Source organism: Coloeus monedula (genome assembly GCF_965178545.1).
Source record: "Coloeus monedula genome assembly, chromosome: 2".
NCBI classification, from domain to species: domain Eukaryota; kingdom Metazoa; phylum Chordata; class Aves; order Passeriformes; family Corvidae; genus Coloeus; species Coloeus monedula.
In genome coordinates this window covers 1087427-1108485 of record NC_138782.1, presented here as the reverse complement: position 1 = coordinate 1108485, position 21059 = coordinate 1087427, and the positions used below count along the sequence as shown (strand labels likewise).

At 53.0% G+C, this 21059-nt stretch overlaps 2 protein-coding genes across 2 annotated transcripts in view; both read right to left on the bottom strand.

The window, feature by feature from the left end:
• Positions 1 to 340: 340 nt before the first annotated feature.
• The window catches only part of CFAP61 (cilia and flagella associated protein 61), a gene marked incomplete at both ends in the record, with an annotated part of 88035 nt that continues 67316 nt past the window's right edge, over positions 341 to 21059 (bottom strand). The window contains 3 exons of the mRNA XM_082299550.1: positions 341 to 423; positions 7805 to 7958; positions 10397 to 10487. Coding sequence (XP_082155676.1) covers positions 341 to 423; positions 7805 to 7958; positions 10397 to 10487 — 328 coding nt within the window. The remainder of the gene's footprint in view (positions 424 to 7804; positions 7959 to 10396; positions 10488 to 21059) is intronic.
• INSM1 (INSM transcriptional repressor 1) lies at positions 4774 to 6212 on the bottom strand (the record flags this gene model as incomplete). Its single annotated transcript, XM_082303437.1, is given in 2 exon segments — positions 4774 to 6146; positions 6149 to 6212. Coding segments are annotated over 2 exon segments (1437 nt in total).

Here is a 21059-nt window from a genome sequence, read left to right as displayed (position 1 = left end):
TGAGAAAGCAGAACCTGTTCTAACCTGCAGCCAAGCCATGCTGCTTCTCTCCCCCAGCGCAGTGCCCAGTGCAGCCCAGGCAGAGCCTTTGCTCTGGTTGAATCCTCCCTGTCACTCACCCTCCCCATTCCCTAAGAAAGGCTGGCGAGCCTCAGCAGAGTGGCACAGCACAAGAGCCAGGCAAGAACAGGCTGGGCTGTGCATGCCCTCGCCTTCAGAGCTGCGAGGGGGCTTTATTAGAGCTTAAAAAGAGTGATTCTTTCCTAAGAGGAACAGGTGGCTTAACTGGACCTGGCTGCTGAAAATAATGTCCCAATTACCATGTCAGGAGGATGCAGTCCTAGGATGGTCCCTGTGCCGGTGTGGGGCTCCCGCTGCTGCCGCTGTGCCCGGCTCTGCCCGACTTCGGTCCCTGCCTGCCTGCTGCGGAGAAAACAGCATGGTCAGAGCGGTGCTGGGGGCAGCCCAGCACTCGGGTCCAGTGGCACAGGTAAGAACCAAGCCTGGAGCCGCTACCACAGGACAGCCCATGCTTGCCATGTCCCATCTCAATGATTAATGCATCAAAGGCTGCCAGAGGCAGACCTCTGTTATGTGGACTGTAAACTACATTTTATTTAAACCATTTAAAGCCCTGATGAGGCTTCTCACCCACATGGAAGGATCTGAGGTGTTTGAATGCCACGTGCAGGATGCACCTGCACACCCAGATCCTTCACCAAGGGGAGCTGCCTGGGTGCTTCAGGGAACTGCTGTCCCACCCAGCCCAAAACACTCACCACAACCCAGCACTCCTGACCTTTGAGCAGTGGGGCAGGGGGTGTGTTGACACCAGCACACCAAAGCACCCCGTGGCACCCTGCAGGCACGGCATGTCCCACAGAAAGACCTGTGACTCCCGGAGCCACTTACCAGCTCATCAACAGCGATGCCTCTTTTTAAACAGGTTTGTGTGAGGAAGAGGTCTGTTTCCAGGCTTGCCCCAATCCCATGGATACCTCCCAACTGCCCACCCCAGAAACAGACTGGAAGGTGCTGGGCAGGGCCTCCCAAAACCATGAGCTGTGACCAGCTGCATTTTGCAGTAAGCCCATCCAGCAGGGCAGGTGACAGATGCCCTACTGCACTGATGACTGCGAGGGACCATGGTGTTGGCACCGAAACTGCCCAAAACCTACCCTGGGGACAAGCAGCCTCCAGAGAGTCTTCCCCTGTGGGCAGGAGCACCTTGCCCCAGCTCACCACCAGCTCTGAGCCCATGGGACAGGGATGGTGTCCATGCTACGTTTCTCAGAACCCTGCAGGTTCATCTATCCGATCTCCCCAGCTCCCTTCCCTGTGGTCATGCTCTGTCCCAGACCACACGTTCAGCTCTCGGTGTGCCCGGAGAGGAGGAAGGCTCCGGCACAGCAGGCAAACCCCTCTGCCCGCGTGCACAGAGCGTGAGCAACCTCTGCGCCAGCTGCCTGCACTGCGTCACGTTTGGGGCAGGATCAGTGTTTTCCGTGGTGACCAAACCTGTTCCTGCTGGATGCACCCAGAGCCACCAGCAGCTGATTTGTTAGCTGACAGCAGGAGGCTTTGTTTGCGCAGCACTGGCCGGCCCGTGCTGCTGGGTGGCCAGGACGTGGCACCTACCAAGCAACACCTGCATTCCCAGGGGCTGCTACTGAGAACGCTCCGGGTTCAGCCGCGCTGCTCGGCCCCTGGGATAGCCACCGAGCTACACGAGGGCTTGGGACTTCACAGACGCAGAGCAGGAGGCAGAGCCCAGCACAGACCCAGTGCTGGGGGCCTGAGCAGTGGGACGGCACAAGGGAGGAACTGGTGAGGGGCAGGGACAGATCCCTCCCCAAATTACTGTCCAAAGGAGGCTGGTGTGAGCGGCAGGCTTTGTGACCTGTCACGGCGGTGCAATGCCCTGCACTGCCAGGTGGCAAGAGACGCAAAACAGTGATGCCAATGGCTCCCTGTAAAACCCCTCGGGCAGCTGGGGCTCACCCACACAAGGACCCAGCAGTGCAGGCAAGGGGAGAAAGGCTGCAGACACAAAGCCCAGCAGCTCTGCCCAGGCTGCTGCAGCCCAGCGATGCCAAAAGCAAACTGCGCCCCTTTTACAGAATGTTTGTGAACAGAGCCATTTCCAATGTACTCCACTGTCACCTCTCCTTACTCCTCCCCAACACAGGAGTCTCCACTAATCACCCTTTCTGCTCAGCAGGAGATACAATAAGATGGTGCCAATGGTTACCCAGACAGTTCTAAAAACCTGGGGAATTCTGGCCCCAACAAACTCTAACTGATTCTTACAAGAGCAGACATGGATTTACTCGACTATTAGGGAATGGACAGCAGTATGAAGCTGTTGTTTTGTGGCCCGTTGGTGCCACAGGCTTGGAGCATGGATTTGAGCAGGGACACTGCTGTGACAGAGTGGATGGAGCCTTTAGGCTTCTCCAGAGGATGCGCCAGCATCACTCTGGAAATGGTGTCCAGTGGCCCGAGAGGACGGCCACGTATGTTGGCAAAGTCCCCTTGGGGAGCGAAGAGCCCACTCCACAGACAGCTGCGACACCGTCTGCGACAGCCCGGGATCTGGGGCTTTCCAAGGCCAGGGAAGCCAGGAAAAGCAAAACTGCAGCTCTTGCCAGGCAGGCTTTGCTGCCTGGGTCTCTCAGGCTATGCTCTTTTCCAGTGTATTGATTTACAGCTAAAACCACAGCTTTGCCTAGGCCTGAAGTCAGCCCTGGCATAACCAAGTTGGTTTCCTAGGAATCAAGACAGCAGGAGCGTACCCATACATTGGTACTGTTCAGCCTGACTGAAAAAGAAAAAAAAAAAAAAAAAAAAAAAACCCAAACAAATCTTTCTCTAGAAAAATGTTCTTTCTCTACAACTTTTGCTTTATCAAACAATACTCAGCCAGTTCCAGAGAAACTTACCTCCAGGAAGCTGCACCACCTCCTGCCCTTCCCACAGTGAATCAGGGTTATGGTTAGGAGCCTTTAGGTGAGAGAAGATGGCAGGAAAAGGCTGGAAGCCTCCACCAGGGAGCCAAAGCCTCAAAGGCATTGCTACCCCAAGACGGAGCAGCCCCTACACCCACACCAAGCCCTTGCAGCCCCCTGGCCCTTCATACACCAGTTTGGGAGCAGGGATTTGCTCTTGGGGCTGCCAAGTAGATTTGCATGCCGTGGAGTTGGCTCCGTACCTGCTGCTGCTGGCAAAGGGGGAGATCGTACAGGTGCATGCAACACCTGTCTGTGAGAGGGGTTTCACAAACCCAGCACGCACCTTCCCCACTTACACAGATTTTACAGCAATTCTGACCAAACACGTGAGATTCCCATATACAAACACAAGGCCCCGCAGATGGAGATAGATCCATCTGCAAATATATGTATGTATCTATATATACAGTTATTGAAGGATGCTGCAGAAATCCCTCTGCGGGGCGCAAGGACGAGGCAGGAACGGGCTCCCGCCCTGCCAGGAAGCAGACAAATGCCTGGCCTTTCTTGTGCCAGGCTCCACAGCCCACGGTCCAAGCAGGATGCCGCTGCTCTGCTGAGCCCTGAACCCCACACCTCAGCACCGAGCACGTGCGACAGCCGCCCAGCAAACACCACAGCCCTCCTATGCACGGGTTTCTACAAGTTCTCTGCTTACAGGTGCTGCCTCTCCTCGAGCTTTCCCTGCAACACCTTCCAGGGAAGGTCCCTGGCAGCTCTCCCCAGCAGCAGAGCCCAGGGCAGGCTGTGCCCGGCGACGGCCGCAGCAGGGGCAGGGCTGGGGCTCCAGCCCACGGCCAGGGGTCCCCTTTGCTCAGGGGGCAGCCTTCCCCCAGACCAGCCACGCCGCACCCTGCTCTTCTCCTCCCTTTAATTCCTTTTTAATTAATCTCATCAAACAGCGCAGAGCAGGCTGGTGCCTATGGAGGCACCCTGCCAGCTGCAGTGTGGAGCCGGATGCCAGTCCCCCTGAGCCCCCAGGGCCAGCCCGGCAGGGAGAAGCAGGAGGGGTGGGGGCACGCTTGAATTTGAAAATATTTTATTTGAATAGTAAATAATTATACAGTTGAAACAGTTCTATTGAAGCACTCTATAAATAGCTAACAGTTAAGAAAATAATGTGTGTAGAAAAAGAGATTGCATCTAAAAGTAAGAGCTGTTGGTTGCACAGGATAAAATGGTTAAGATCATGTGTTATTCTAGGTATAAAAGTTAAAACCTTTTCAGCAGACCCCTTTAGAAAAAAAGATCTTCTAAAACGCACAGTGAAATGGCAGGCAGGGAGACAAAAAAGCGCATTAGAATTTCTGCAATCAAATAATATCAATCTTCATAATTAATATAAATAAATAACGAATAAATAACATAATTACTCAAACCAACATATACAGATAGACAACTCATGAGCTACCTTAGTAAGGGCAAAACGAACAGAAACAGAAAGTTGGCATGTCACAGTTAAGGCAGTTTCTACAGCATTTTCTGGAGACCATCAACAGCAGAGTCAAGGCATTTGTGGCTACACTAAAGGAAACACTCGTTTCTCTGGAGCGGTTTGATCTGTTCACATCGATAAAAACCGGAGCGAAGAAACAAAATTTTTTAAAAAATTAAAAAAAAAAAAAAGGAAAAAAAAAAGAAGAGAGAGACCCCGGGAAGGTAAGTGTAAAGCCAGATTCCAGCAGGTCACAAGCCGTATTAAAGCTAATCGTGTGGCGGCCCCGGGGGAGCGGCGCGGGGCGGCAGGGAAGGCACGGGCGGCTCAGCAGGCGGGGCGCAGCGGCACCTGGAGCAGGATGACCTGCCGGTTCTCCGAGGGGTGGCACTTGTTGATGTGCCGGGTGAGGCCGGGAGAGCTGTAGAAGGTGGCCGGGCAGTACTTGCAGGGGAAGACCTGGGCGGCGTGCAGGAGGCGCAGGTGCCGCTCCTGGCTGCTCTTGCTGGGGAAGGTCTCCCCGCAGACGGGGCAGAGGCGGCACTCGGCGGCGGGCAGCTCCTCGGCGCTGGGTTCCGGGGCCGGTGCGGGAGCCGGGGCTGGGGTGGGTGCCGGTGTGGCGTGCCCCAGCAGGTGCTTGCGCAGGTAGGCTTGCCGGCGGAACCGCTTGGCGCAGCGGGGACACTCGAAGAGCCCCTCCTCGGAGCCCGCCTCCGAGGCTCCGCCGGGGCTCGGTGTGTCCCGCTCGCTGCCGCTGCCGCCGCTCGCCTCCTTCGGCGTTTCCTCCGCCGGGGCCGGGGCCGGGGCAGCGGCCGGTGCCCGGCCCGCCTCGGGGCCGCCCTTGGTGGCGGGCGGGCGCGGTTTGTGCCAGCGGCGGTGGGAGGCGAGGTTGGCGGGGCAGGAGAAGACCTTGTCGCACTCGGGGCAGCGGTACTCCACCCGGACGATGCGGGAGCAGCGGTGCTGCGCCAGCGCGAAGGGGTCCCCGTACTCCTCCTTGCAGAGCTGGCAGATGAACTCGCCCAGTGGACGGGCGCAGCCGCCCCGTGCCTTGGCCGGCGCCTCCACCGGGCCCTCCTTGATGCGCAGCCCCAGCACGGGCGAGGTGGTCACTTCGTCCTCGAAGGTCAGCTTGCGGATAGCCTTCGTCTTCTTGCCCGACGGGGCTTTCTGCCGCCCGGGTTCGGACGCGCCCGGCGGGCGCTTGGCGGGGAGCGGGCGGCCCGAGGCGGGCGGCGCGGCCGGGGCGGGCGGCGCAGGGGCTCCACCGGGGCCAGGGTGGGCGGCGGGAGGCTCGGCGTGGCCAGCAGCGGCCCAGAGCTTGAGGTCAGCCGGGGCGAAGAGGATCGGGTCCATGGTGCTGGGCACGGCCGGCGTGGGGAAGGACTCGGCCGAAACGGGCGAGCCCAGGCTGAAGCCGCGCTCCAGGTACTTGTCCCTGCTGACGGGCCGCGTGGGGCTGTACAGCGCCTGCACGGCGGCATCGGGCGTCCCGAACGGCACCGGCGGCGGCGAGTCCCGCGGCGGGGGCGGCGGCGCGGCGGGGCAGGCGGGCGGCGGGGCGGCGCCGGCGGGGAGCGGCGGGCCGGCGGCGGCCTCGCGGCAGCAGCGTGCCCGGTAGGACACAGGGGTGGGCCGCCGGCTGCGCTTCACCAGGAAGCCCCGGGGCATCTTCGCGCCGGCTCCGGGCCGGCGGCGGCCGCGGCGGAGGCTCCTCGCTCTGCCCGCGGCGCGGCCGCCGCCGCCTTTAAGCGGGCCGGGGCCATTGTTCGGGCCGGCGGCGGCGGGACGGGCCAATCAGCGGCGGCGGCGGCGGCGCGGCCGCACCTGAGCCCGGACCGGCACACGCCCGGCCCCGCCCCCGCCCGCCCCGCGCCGCCCGCCCGGCACGCGCGGCCTTTGTGTGCCGCCCCCCGCGCCGGGAGCGGGGCCGGGAGCGGGCGGTGCTCCCGGGCCGCCCGCCAGCCAAGGCTGCGCTGCCGGGAAGCTCGGCACGGAGCGCCGTCCGCTCTCGGCGGGCGGACTGTTGGCGGGGGCGGCCGGCACCGGGGTGCGGGGAGAGGGGAGCTCGGCGCAGGAGGCGGCGAAAGCGGCGCTTGTGGCAGCGGCGGCGGCACAGAGGGGAGCAGGGCTGTCCGCCGGGGGTGCTGCCCGTCGGCGGCAGCAGGTGCCCAACGACGGGTCTGTCCGAGCGGGAGGAATAACGAACGGGTGGTCATCGGGACCCGGCCGAGCCCGGCAACCCTACGAACGAACAACTCCGCGCTGCTCCGGGGTCGGGGCAGGCGGAGCCGCAGCCCCGGCCCGGTGGTAACCGAACATGTTACGCTAACTCTAACCCTAAGGGGCTCGGCCCGATTCCCGGCACAGGCAGGGACGGCGACGGTGGCGCTCGGTTTCAGTCAGAAACGCTGCACGGCGGGGAACGGGCAGAGGGTCCCCGCACGCCGCGGTCGGTGTCTAAGCAAACACGCCCGAAGCCCCCGAGGATGCGGCAGGTGCAGCCGCCGCGGGGAGAGCCCCGGGCCGCGGCCCCGCTCCCGCAGCCCTTTGTCCGCGGCGGCGCGGGGCTGCGCGCGGGGGGCTCGAGCTGCCCCGCAGGTGGCGGGACCGGGGGGCGCCGCGCGGGGCCGGGGGCGCGTGCGGGCAGCGCCCCCCCCCCGCCCCCCGCAGGGCCCTTTGTGGGGGGCGCGGGGCACGCGGGCGGCACGCGAGCGAGCGGGGCCCCCCCGCGCGCGCCTTTGTGCGCGTCATTAGCATAAAGCTGCGCGACCCTCGGCACAAAGGGCGGCGAGCGGGGGGGCGCCGGGGGCCGCCGCTCCCCCGGACACCCCCCCGGCGGGCCGGGCCGGGCGGCGGGGGGGTCGAGGGGCCGCCCCGCCCGCCCGGTGGGACAGGCGTGCGGCGGGGCGGGGCGGGCGGGCGGCCCGCGGCGCATTAGCATACAGCTGCGGGCCCGCGGGCACGCGCCGCCGCCCCCCCGCCGGGGCTGCGCACCGAGACCCTCCTTCACTGCCGGGGCTGCACACTCAGACCCCCTGTCACTGCCGGGGCTGCGCACCGAGACCCCCCCGTCACTACCGGGGGTGCACACCGAGACCCCCCGTCACTACCGGGGGTGCACACCGAGACCCTCCGTCACTGCCAGGGCTGCACACCGAGACCCCCCTGTCACTGCCGGGGCTGCACACCGAGACCCCCCCCATCACTGCCGGGGCTGCGCACTCAGACCCCCCCGTCACTGCCGGGGCTGCACACCGAGACCCCCCCATCACTGCCGGGGCTGCGCACTCAGACCCCCCCGTCACTGCCGGGGCTGCACACCGAGACCCCCGTCCCCTCACCGTGTCTCTCTCACCTGCAGTCGGCGGCAGTCTGTAGATGTCAGTCGGGGCGAACATGGGCAGGTGGGCGCGGTGGCGGCGCAGATAGCGCAGGACGGATTCCCGAAGCGCTGGCGGGCCGGGTCTCTGCTCAGGGCGCTGCTCGGCGGCAGGGGGCTGCCCGGGCACCTGCAGGACAGAGCTGTCAGACAGACGAACGGGACTCGGGGCACACTCTGGAGCCACGGAGCATGGCAGTGACATCCACAAACGGCCTGAAAACGTGTCGGGGCTGGGATACAGGGGGAACTGAGTGGGGCTCACACTGGTGGCACCGAGTGCACCCTGGGGCCGGTGGTGCTCGACTGTTCGTTCACCTCTCCCTCACAAATGACCGGCCACAGGTGCAAGGATTGCGTGGAACAAACCCGTGTGGAACCCCCGGCTGTCCCGACACGGCCTGTCAGAGGGGTTTCGCCAGAGGAATCCCCCCCCGCCCCCCCCGCCCATACCCTGTATTTACTGTGGCTTTTAACCGACGGCACGGCCCAGCTGCAGCCGGAGCACCAGGCCATTATTCCTGACGGACGACAAGTGCTGTTCCGGAAGGTCTGGCACGGCACGTGTGCCCCCGGCGTGCGGCAGCATCCAGCAGCTGATGGAGGTGCAGACCCCAGCCCTGCCATCTGCATGTTTGTATCGCCGGAGCTGCGCACGCCGGCACAAACACATGGCTGTGATCCCCGAGGGGTAAACACGCCCCGCGCCAGCGGCCCTGCCAGAGCCCGCGCTGCGAGGGCAGCCTCGGGTGACAATTTCAACACAGGCTAAACGCACGGCCCCTGTCCCCAGAACATAAACTGGCTTTTATGTGCAGTCATTGCTTCGATTAACAAACATTTCTGTAAACATTACCCCTATTGCATGACACTGATTTCCACTTTCTCTGGAAACTAACCAGAAATATCTGACTTCTGCTCACTTATGCCCACAGTTCTTAAGCATCTCTTTCCCTCATTTTTACACTTCGCTAGTAATTTTTCTGCATGCTGAAACGAGCTAGAATATGAGCAACAGGAGGCAAAGACAGGAGGTCTCTTACTTCATATAGAAATACAACCAGTCCTGAGGCATTTAAGAGATATTCCATGAGCAGCACATGGTACCTACTCTGTATCTGGCAATGTGCCCAGAAGGAACACCCAATGAAAACAGAAATGGTGACATTTAGTAAAACACAGTAAAAATCACCGTGGAAAAAAATAGAAGTCCAAAATGCCAAATTTTCACTCAGATGCAGATACCATCACCTATGTCCATAGGAACAATCCTGACTCACAGAGCTGCTTCCAGTCCATGCAGGGAGACTGTGTCAGAACTGCTGCCACAAAGACAGGGTAAGGCAAGCGAGTCCTTAATTTGCAGGGCACCAATTCCCCTTTCTCTGAAGTTGTTCACACTTACAGCATGAGAAAAATGTTTGAATGATGGCAAGAAAAACACTTCACATCAGGCCCCCCATTCTGCACAGAACCTAATTTTGCACAGTTTTAATAGATGTCTTCCAAGAGAACCCAAATTAAACCGCATCAAGGCCCTTTCTGGGTCAGGACAACAGGAGGCAAATTGCTCTGAGCCCTTCGGGGAGGAGGCAGGGCTGAGCACGTGTGGCTGCAGCTGGGACACGGCAGCATTGGGCCCTGGAGATGGGTGGCCCACGGGCTCCACAACCTCCCTTCCTCATGCCACCCTGCCTCCATTTACAGTCGGTTCTGTTTGTTTTCTGCACAGTTAAAAACTCCGTGAGCACACGTTTAAAACCCAGTGCCATTGTCTGGAACCACACGGGGTTAAACAAAGGCAAAAACAGTGTGAGTAGGGGCAGGGTGAGCTGGTCCCAGGTAGTGAGTTGGAAGCACCAAGATCAGACCACAAATTCTGTTTGGGATCAGCCAGAAGTTCCTCAGGGGGTGCGGGAGGCAGCGCTGGGGGCTGCTGGACACCTGCTGTTACTAGTTCTCCCCATGGAGCACAGTGACTTTGGATTTTGGGCAGGCAGTTCCAGGCTGCTGAGGCTTTATGCCTCTGTCTATGGTGCTAAGGCCAAAACTGTAAACAGCATTAGCAAACATTTCAATTTCACCCTTACTCAGGAAATCCACTTATCACTGAAAAAGCCAGTTCACCCTTTGGATTACAAAAGGCATTCCCTGTGGGTAGGCGTTGAAAAACCCACGGGCTCAGCTGAGACAGGGGTAGGATGGCCTGTAGCCTGTTGCTACCAGGGAACACTACTAAACGCAAGGGGATACACGGACAAGCCAGGCTCCAGATCCCACTGGGTACTTGTACTAAATTGCAGCTATAAGGCAAAAATGCAGCAAAGGAAAACAAAGCAAGTTCAAGTTCTATTGGCAGACTTGAGAATATGCCCAGACAAGAAAACTGAACGACACGCTGTACATGGTGACCCCTCCTGTGAGGTACACAGTCTGCTCAGGCTTCCCCGAAGAGAGAGGTAAACAGAAACATAAAGCTTCAGGATAAAGATTGGAGAAGAAACCAAAGTGAACAACACTAACAAATTACCTAAATAATAAAGTGCACTCGCCAGTCGTTTTTCTTACCTGTTCCGACATCAGGGTTTGGCGCAGTTCCTTCTGCAGATCAATAAACCGATCGTGATAGATGGCCATGGACCAAGGTTCCCTGAAGTAGCTGCGTAAAAAAGAAGAAATTTAGTTATCTTGTGAACCTCTCATTAACCACTAATAAAGTATTTACCCGCTTTTTCGCCTTTATAAATTACAGTTCTGGACCCATCATGATCGTTTGTTCATAAAATGCCTCCTTGTAACAGCATGGTCAATCAATTCTTTTAATGGATGTTCCTGATGTACAGCCAGCTTCAGTAATTACATTTAAAGTGGCTTAATTCAGAGCTGTGGCAAGACCCGGTGAAGAATCCTGATTTTATCAGAATTTAAAAGCCTGAAGACCTGTAAAGAACGGTGTCTCCATTATCTGTCCTCATTTGAGAAAAGCAGATTGCAGGATTAACTGAACTGCTGCATAAACAAATTAAATTTGTGTAGACAATGACACAAATGTTGTTCATCATTAAGGTTTCTGGATTAATAAAAGCCAGAAAAACAGGCCACCACAGCGCTGCAATATGTTCTTTGCACTAGTGTGATGAAGCTGAATTGAACCAATTCTAGGAGGAAGCTCTTGTAACTTTTTCTTTCAGTGACAGCATTCACAACAGCATTCTTCCATGAAAAAGGAGGAAAAGGATGGAGAGGACATGGCTCCCTGTAGAGCCTCACAGCTGTAAATATCACCGGGGGCAGCCAGATTACAAAGCTGCGATTTACTTCTCTTTATAATGAAAGGTAATTTTTTTAGCTCGGGCGAGTTGCTCGGACTGTAATTCTTGTAAATGCTTGCTGTGGTCAGGAGGTGCCCCATGCTCATCCTCATAATGACCGAGCAGATGTCAGCAGGGTCACCCAGGAAGCTGGGAGAGGGGGGCATTTTGCTTGGTTGTCACCAACGCTCATGCTTTGGGAATGGCAGCAGGACCCTGGCACTGCCCTCAGGAGCACATGAACCTTCTCGCCTGGTTCAGCTGTGTGGCCTGTAAGTGAACACCTGCACAAGGCAACTTAAACACGCTACACAAATGCAGCAATTCTGAGATACCTGTCTACAGAGAACTAACGTGCAGTTTCCTCACTGCAGATTTTACTTCCTCTGTGTCCAAGGGCAGGACTTCCCCCTCCTGCTCTGAATGACACCTCAGCTCTCCCTCACACCCGTTAAAATGCTCTGTGCACCTGGCACAGCTTGGCTGGATGTCCACGTGCTTGGCCCCTCTCTGCCCTGGCACCTCCTTTCCCCTGTGTGCCAGGCTGGCTGGGGCTACCTCTCGGAATCTGCATGGCTTCCAGCACAGCAGGGCTCTCTCCCACAGACATTTTCACAGTATAAAATATTTATGGACACTATTCCAAACACCACATTCCTGCTATGGCAAGAGCTGCCCAGCCCAGGAGTTACCAGGACTGATGCTTGCCTGCTCATTCGGACATGCTGGTTTAGAAAGGATGAGCTCAGCTTTAAGGATCCTTTTTTCAGTAACTGCACACCCCAAATGTGTGCAGAGAGCTGCAGAAAAATACAGTATCCCATAATATTTAAAACCCCTTCAATTTCAGAAGAAAAACCCCACCCACAAAGCTTTAACTCACTGTTGACAATAAATAGCAAAGAGAGAAAGGGAGGTGTTACACAAGAATACATTAAGGTAATGAAAGACTCTGGTTTTACTGATATGCCGTGGTAAAAGCCACGTTCCACTGGCCAAATGTTTTGTCTTCAAGCTGGCATCTTAATTTTGACTGTAACCCTGAGTAGATTATCTCCTCTCTCGACTGAGGCACACCTTCCAACTGCCTTACCTCAGTTAACAGGTTCACCTGCCTCACTGAGGTGTTGCATTAAATGCTGTTTGTAAATGTTTCAGGGGTGCCAGCTCCATCTATAACTACAATTTTAACTCTTCCCGTCAATATCCACAGATTTGGAGCTCAAAATCTGAAATGTTTTGAAGCTCAAATCCAGTTTGGAATCTTTAATGCAAATAAAATGCCTGTTTTTGGGGAACAGAGAATGCCTTGTCCATATTTTCTAGATAGGCTGCCAGAAGGAGCTCCCAGTAACCAACATTTACTCCCAGGCTTCCTCTACTTCCCTTCACCTGAAGAACACCAAGAGCCATTTGGAGATTCACCTCACACAAACAATTCACCTTCTTTGCCGGCTCTGTGCTTCCATCTATTTATCTTTTCAGTTCGAATCACCTTTCTCAGGGGGCAGACGGTGTTTTTGACAGAGCATCTCTACATATGGCTGCTAAAGGGAAGCTTAATAATGAAAAACCCCATTTGAAACCAACAAGTTGACTTTCTGAGGCTCATTTTGAATTTTATTACCACTTCAGCAGCAGTCCCTCAGGGCAAGCCGTGGAAGGCTTCAAAGTATAAAGCTCTTCAGTGTACGAGATGGAGCTGGCACGCTCCCAACAGGGGCTCAGCGGCTCCTCTGCTATCACGAGAACGGCATCTGCCACATGTGTTTGCACCATTTAGTCTTTCATAACCTGCCAGAGTGATCAGGCTAAATATGTACAAGATGACAGTGTTTGCCAGGAGCATAACGGGTGCGCAAACTTGGTCACTTGCTAGCGGGGATCCCTGCTGGAAGCCTTTATGCCACTGGCAGCGATCGCGGGAAGGCATTTGTGACGGGTGGGATGGAATCGGCTCCTGCAGAAGACAATGAGCAACATCCTTTTCGTTGCTAAGGACCTGGTCTCATCTTTCATTGACAAACAGTATTTCAAGTCTGTTCTGCCTCCTTTGTGAGGTGTAGCCTACATTAGATGAGAGGCGAGGAGGAATGAAATATTCAGTGGTGTCCTGCACAAAAGGCACAGAATCCTTCCCTTTGCAAGAGATATAAATAAAATGGACAGAGCTGGGCCCTGCTAGCAAGCAAAAACAGAGTGTGCACATGGCTGTCCATCTGAGAGCTGCCTAGAGTTACTCTCCATTTCATTTGCAGGAACACACCACGGTTGGAGAAGAAGCCTCTGCCCCTGTGGAAGACGGTTCTATGTCCTGGCAGCGAGGACCTGACACTGACCTGCCATCTGAGTCAGGTCTGGTGGCACAGGGTGTAGCACTGGCAGCAAGGTGCAAAGACAGAAAATCTTAAAAACTGAATGAAAAACCTTCAGAATAACACCCCTGTTTTGTGTAAGGACAAAACAAAAAGCAAGATACAAGCTTTAAAAAAAGAGATGAGTAATTTCAGATCTGTGGTACATCCCCTACCTGCAGGGGGATTTGCACATGCCAAATCCCCTGTGCTCTGGTCCCGGGTCCAGTCCCAGGGATTGATCCTGACCCGAGCTGCTCCGGTGCCATCTCGCTGCAAGGACACTGGGATGAGGAGGGGGTTTTCCACTGCTCAAAGGGCAGGTGGCACCTCGTGACGGTGCCTTCGAAAAACCCCTCCGCAGATGGGCGTGTCAGTGACTACAGGTTTGGAGGATGATGTGTCTGTGGGTGTTCTTATGCTACTCAGAACTTGCATGGAAACAACAAACCCAAATTCCACTCCTCGCATCCCTCCTACCTACCCCTGTTCTTCCACCAACACACATACACTCCAGGGAAGTTCAGAAACTCCGACAGCCTGTGATGTGGGTTGAATCTGCAGCTCTCAATAAATGTCTCTAAGCAATCTTGAACACAGATCTCTTGAAATCCTGTTTGTTTCTTCTCAATGCCATGCACGAGTCACCAGTGCCCTGCCCTCCGTGCCATTAAGCCCAGTGGCCCTCTGGTGACGGCTGTGCCCTCAGCACCAGCACTGTGCGCACACACAGAGCAGCACCGTGGCTTTTAGTACACAATACAAGCAGAGTCACTGATCAACTTAATCTCCTGGTAATCTGTAAGGAGTGGAGAGTCTCCTTTCTTCTCTGTAGCTTCATGAGCTTTGTACAACATGGGGAATTTTCAAGACAGGTGTTCACTTTCCTAGGCTGAAGTTTCTTTTCTAAGAAGAAATGTAATGCTTGAAATGCAAAATTCTCCAGGCTGTATCAGCTACATCTGGAACATACTCCATCCCTTCTCAAATCCTCAGACCTCAGGGCATACAAAGTCATTCCCTGGCACATGTGGATGGCTCTGGTGGATTACAGAAGCTGAGTCTCCCAGTGGTGCCTTTGGCACATGATGGCCAAAGCCCCCAGTGCTGGGGAGCTTCTGCTGAGAGCCCAGTCAGGCAGAGAAAGGCTGCTGCTTGCAAATCCCAGGAATCACCCCAGGAGAACAAGCACAGAGGAGACTGAAGCCATTCAGCTGACATGGGCTCAAGTGGAACACAATTATGCCAGGAGTGCCTACACAGAGCAGGGACTTCCACTTCTCAGGAGTGGTGAGAGTAAAGTACTGCGCAGGGATGTGATGCAAAGCAATTCTAATTTTCAGGCCATCCTGACAATACCTCCCCAACCACAGCCTGCAGATGAAAAAAAGCCTTCTCTCCAACACAAGCACACAAGATGGAATATTCCATCTTGCCAGGAAAATTCAAAGCATGTTGTTTTGAGAACAATATATGCATGTCTTTAAGACTCCTAATTACAAAGATATGGTAATACCAGCAAAAGATACAAAATATTTGTTGATATACCTTGGATAGCTGGACCAGGAATCACAGTGTGTTAATTTAAAGACAACATAAATAAAACCACCGAGCATTTCCTGCATTCATCTGACCAATAATTTCAAAAGACAGCTTGTTTACATAGGTAAAAAGCAAGACCAATTTGTGTAAAATCCCCATGAGCACCACCTGAGAGCATTGTTCTTCTGCACAAAGGACACGACATATTCCCTGGCCTGCAGTTTCTTCACATTCACCTACAACTGCTGAACAGTCAAGCAAATGCGAACCGACAGCCTGTTTGTAGCAAGAAGAGCCTTTACTTCCTTGCTCTGCAGTTCTGCTCCCTGAACACCTGCTTGTCTAGGCATTTGAATATCTCCTGTTACATTCAGTGATCCAGGACTCTGTTACTGCTCTGACCCGGTCATTAGTGAAATCAGCAGCCTTATGGACAACAAATCTGTGAGTGAATCCACTGAACAGATTCACAAAGTAACGGCAGTGCTCACGAATTCACAAGCTGACATTTATTTTTTTCCTTTTGAGAAGGAAATCCTGCAGAGGAAGCCTGTATTTTTTTACCTCTTCTCACGGAACCTGCAATGTCTTGTCTTTGGAAGATGACTGGTTTAAAACCCATGGCTTACAATCCCCTTTTAAACATAGCTGCAATGGCAAACCAGAGCACAGGACAACTGCTCTTACAATTCTTGTTCTGGAAAAATGGCCACTGAATCCAGACCTCGTTGAGGGTGATACTGCTCCCCCCGGCCCAGACCCAACCCCCCCGGGGCTGCTGCAGGGACCTGCTGACATCTGGGGGTGACACTGCACCACCTGCCAGCATCCTCCCTTCGCAAATGCCAGTGATCCATCATGACTGATAAATCAGCTCTGTTTGCTGCAGTTTTAATATCCTGGAAATGCTACAGCGCTGTACCCAGAGGCACCTTCAGAAAGCAGATCCTGGTACTGAGATAATGCAGTCCTTTCCTGTTCTCCTAAGTGTCCTCAGGAGAGACTCTCCATTTTTTCAGCACTGGCATTTGGAAAGTTTAGACATCTTAGAATATAAGATCACAGCAGTTATGGTGTACTGACCCTCACTGAACTGCCCTCTAAACTTTCTAAACTCTGTGCTCTTTAAATCTGACACCAAAGCACTGCTGTCTGTGCTCTCTTTATGACCACTTCGTGGCTGACCCTGAAATCAGGCTAACTGCATTGTTTCACATAGTACTATTTCACACATAATGTATCATGGAAAACAATTAGGAAATTAAACCTGAAGCACAAAATCATCAAACAGGCTGTGTGTAGGGGTATGATTGCTTTTCTGCAATTGTTTATGGATTCAGAGTTCAATCATTCATAATGGTTTGCATAATTACTACTATGAATCAGCAACGTTCGGCTACAAATTAACATGGTAGGCTTCAGCCGACGAGCTTTTACTCACTAATTTGAACGTGGGGTTTCTTAGTAACGTGGCTCTTCATTGGCAAGTTAGCTGCTCCTTTAAAACTACATTAATATCTAGAAATCTCCAGCCATTTGTATCGATTTGCTCTGTAAGTGCAGCTGTACCAGTGCACCGCAGGGTTAGCGGTTAATTCCGGGAGCGAGAAAGCCGTTAGTGCTTTGATATCCCTTCAACGTGTTCCTCTTTCCTTGCCCTTTCTCCCTCTTCATGAAAAGCACACACATTTCCCTCTAATTAGGCTGCAGAATGTACAGAGCAGCACTAGTCCCTCTCAGTCACGCTCACTACCTGCTACAGTTCCTTTCTGGTCTTTTTTAACCCTGCAGAAAAACGTCTCACCGTCTGCCCGATGAACAAAAGCCTAAGGCTGGAATCCCTTAAATGTAATCCCAGCTTGCTAATGGTGTGGGATCCAGCAGATTCCAGACAGCAGCAGGGCATTCTAGTGCTCCTCTTAGCAAACAACTACGTTTCGGAAAGCCTGGGTTAAATCCAGCTTTTCTATGTAGCACTCATTTCACGTTTAAATAATCACTGATTATTCAGCCTGTAAGTAATGAAGTTCTCTCTACCTTGTAACAATAATGCTGAAAACATCGAATGTTCTTCTTTTCCTTAATGTATTTGTTATATTGTGAGGTTTATTAGCGCTGAGTCAGTAAACAGTCCAGTGTGGTGTTTCTGCTTAACAGTCTCACTGAATGACACTGCTTAATAGAGCACCTTCAGCCTAATGTTAACAGCACCAGATGTGGGAATTGCACTTCAGTGAAAAAACCTAAATGGTTACTTCAAAATAAGTGAATGCTGTTCATACAGCTCAAAATACTTTTGAGCATTTAGCTTGTACAGCCAATATAAAAATGCAATGTGAAAACAAAAAACAGGGTTTGAAGAAGAGCAGCCAAGGAAACATCCAGTGCTGTTATCCATGTAGCTTCTGGGTGGGTTTTCCAAAGCCTCTCAGGGAAAGGGAGCCTGACTCCCTTCGCACGTTCCTGCTGCATGTTTGGCAGCCTCATGTTCTATGGCCTGTCAGTACCTGGTGCAGTTGAAGCTGTGCCACCCTTGTGATATTTTCTTCAGGGAGCCCACCCCTTGGACAGCAACACCCACCGTGGCCAGGCAGCATGCAGGCCTGCCAAGAACCACCTGGCATAGATCTCTGCAGATCCATGCATAGATCGCTTGTTCCCTTCCTCAGTGAAAACTGAATCCTACCTGCATTCTGGCACGGGGAAAAACATTCCTTTGTGACTACGACTCAGCTAAATCCCCTGCGCTTTTTGGCCCACGCACAAGTACTGTCACATAACCCACCCTCCCAACTCCATCTTGCCAAAGAGCCCTGGTCATACCTGCTGGGGGCTTCTCCCTCCTCATGGTACCCAAGACCCCTGTACAGAGGAAGCAAATTGTCCAGTTTGACAAGTCCTTAAAATGCTGGAAACCAAGCTACTGAAACAAAAAGTAACGAAGTGATTTTGAGCTCTGTCTGGATGACTGTGCCTGTGAGGTTTCTCTGCTCATCACTCATTAAAACATGCACTGCCTTTGTGCACTCCTTCCCAGGCCTGACCCTGTGCCCTTCCCCTGTGCCACCCTCGCTGTCCTGTGCCGGGTGCTGCCTCACCTCACCGTCACTTAGTGCCACATGCTGAGACACAGCCAGCATCTTCTGCAGGCCCTGGCTGACAACGAGTTCATTAATACACAACTAAAAAAAACCAAGTAAAAGCCGCTCACGCCTCATTTGCGAAAGAAGCTCCTTAAGTATTTTAGAAACCAGTGGGTCAGATTTTTATGCGTTTACGTTAGATTTGATTTTCATTAATGCCAAACGAAGCTTACACAAAGCACTTCTATCTCATATTAAAGGCATGATGACAGTGAGCATCCATTTGGTTGCCAAGTATCAGGAGACCCCTCTAATTATCTGTTTTGTACTTAAGATGCAGCAGAGGGAGATTCCACCGCTCTGTGGACACGTTCCATAACTTGGCAACTGCCTTGCAGCTGCCTACAGCTCAGGAGAACACAAAAGGGGGTCACTGGATGGTTGCATTCCTCCTCTGTGAAGCAGTGTGGAAGACTGATGACCAGTAAGTCTATAAACTTAAAAAGAAAAGAAAAAAATGCTTCAGACCTCTCTTCCCACCCCTCTTCTTTTATCTGCTGCTAGGGCAATAATGATGAAAATAATCTGAAGGCCTTTCAGCAAGCGAGGGAGGGCAGGAGCATGGCATACAGTGTGGTATCCTTCAGGTCACACCACTGGAATTTCCTTTCTTTTTCCTTCAGGAGAAGATGCCCCATGAGAAAGAACCTTGCTCTTGGAGACTCAGATTCTAGTTGACTTTTTGAGATGCAGCCTGATGGGAAATGAATAAAAACTGCAGAAACTCCTGAAGAGGATTCCCAATCTAGTGAGTAATGCCATTCAACTCACAGGTGATGAGTCTTTGGCTCCTCCATTTTTTCCTGCCCTGGCACAGAAGAACTGCTTTGTCAGGCCCCTCTGCTCAGGAATGGACTGGCTGCAGGCCCAGGTGGAAGGAGGACACCCACTGCATGGCACAAGGCAACTGGAAGGGAGGGCAATGTGTGCCCACTGCTTCATCTCCTCCAAGAGCCCAGGTACTGAGGGCAGGAGGCAGAGCAGTGACCAATCCTTCCTCTGGTTGTGGGTCAAGTCCTGCAGCTTTTAACGCCGCTGAACTCATACCCAAATCAACGGAACTTTCCTCCAGACAAAAGGAAATGCTACTTCTCTCATTATTCCCATTAGCCGTGGCTCCAGGCACACGACCGGGAGGGGTGACTTTGTCAGGTTTGCTGATCTTGGGGGCCTGTTGTTAATGCTAATTTGAGAATAGCACTGGCACATTCTGGCCAGGAAATCCGGTACCATGGGGTTAACTTTCAGCTCTTACACTGAACACAAATCAGTGAGGAAATTCACTGCTAGGTGCAGTCTCTAATTATTTAAAAGATAATTTGCATGCTACACAGAAATAAATTAGCTCCCAGGTGACAGCTGTTCCACTGTGTCCATTCCTGGAGTGAGATGCCATGCTGGGAAATCTAAATGCAGACCAAAAGATTAAAACACTGCACTTTCTTGCCTCCTAGGAAGGCTCTTCCCAAAAGAGAGGTGTAAAGAAGAGAGGGAGGGGAACGGATGTTTCAAACCAACAAGTTTACAAGCTTAACTAACAAACCACACTTTCACAGTCTGTATTTTCTTTTCACTAGGGGTGCTTCACATCTTGCCAGAAGATGTGAATGCAAGTGTAACATGCATTAGTTCAAAAAAGGAAGGTTTTGAAAGCTAAAGAGAGCAATTGAGTCCTAACCTCAGGTTGGCGTTCATGCGGGATCCTTACAGACCACATGAACAAGGCTCAAAACAGTTGTTGTTTTATCACACACATAGAAGTCAGTGAATGCATTTTCCTATTCTCTACCAAAAGCCAACCAACCACTTTTTCTCTAAATAAAAGTCTCAAGACAACTCAACAAGAGATGCTAAACCATTTTTCAGTGTAATGGTTTTCTAACAGTCAGTCTTCTCATGGCTTGGTTTTAACACTGTCTGTTGCACACTGCACACACATGTACACACATTTTATGTGACACTGTACTGTGGGGATGTAGATGTACTGTAGATGTGATATATTATGAGAGTACATTATACTGCCAGCCTTCCTCTGTTGCTCCATGTCCTCCTGAAAGCAGCAAATTCCTGTGCTAGCTTGCTGTGTGCCAGGACTGCTCCGTGGGAATGCCAGGCAGTTTACCTGTTACACCTGCTGGACAATGCTCCCTCCTCCCAGGATGGACATGTGGAACAGGAACTCCAAGCTGGGATGAATGGGAATGCGTGTGTGTGTGTGTGTGTGTGTGTGAAAGGGCCACAAGAAACACACGAGCGAGGATTAAAGAGCAACATATGTTCACTGCTGCAGAGCAACATATGGGATTTCATTCATATGACCAAAGAGCAAGAAGAGAAGGAACAAACCTATCTAAAGATAAAGTATAAAGAAGACTGAAAACAACTGGAGGCAATAAAATAACCAGATAAGAAAAACCTAGCAACTGTAATTCAGGAATTCTGCCACAGGCTAATGAGAGGTGAGATAAAATAATGAGGCAAAAGGTCCCAAACAACATCACTGTCTAAAGGCTGTAAAAGACAAGTCCAAAAGTAGTTCATCATCACTAATTAAGGAGAGCTGAAGGGATGTGATGAGGCCCTGATACGTGGTATCCCTCCGTGCAGCACACCAGTGATCTTTTGGTCAAGGTCAAGAAAATACTGCTACCTGTTGCTGCAGGCTGAAATCCCAAAGCAGGATGATTTATTCTTCCAGATGTTGCTACTGGTACATCCAGCAAGTGACGCTAACCACACCCAGGCAAAGAGCCACAGCCTCAGTGTGCTTCACAGAAAAGATGAGCTCACAATGTGCGTGCACACTGTAATGCCACAAAAAGGACTGCTGGTACCTTGCCACAACCTGCATATTGAGTTCCTCCAGTGCTCCAGTGTCTGA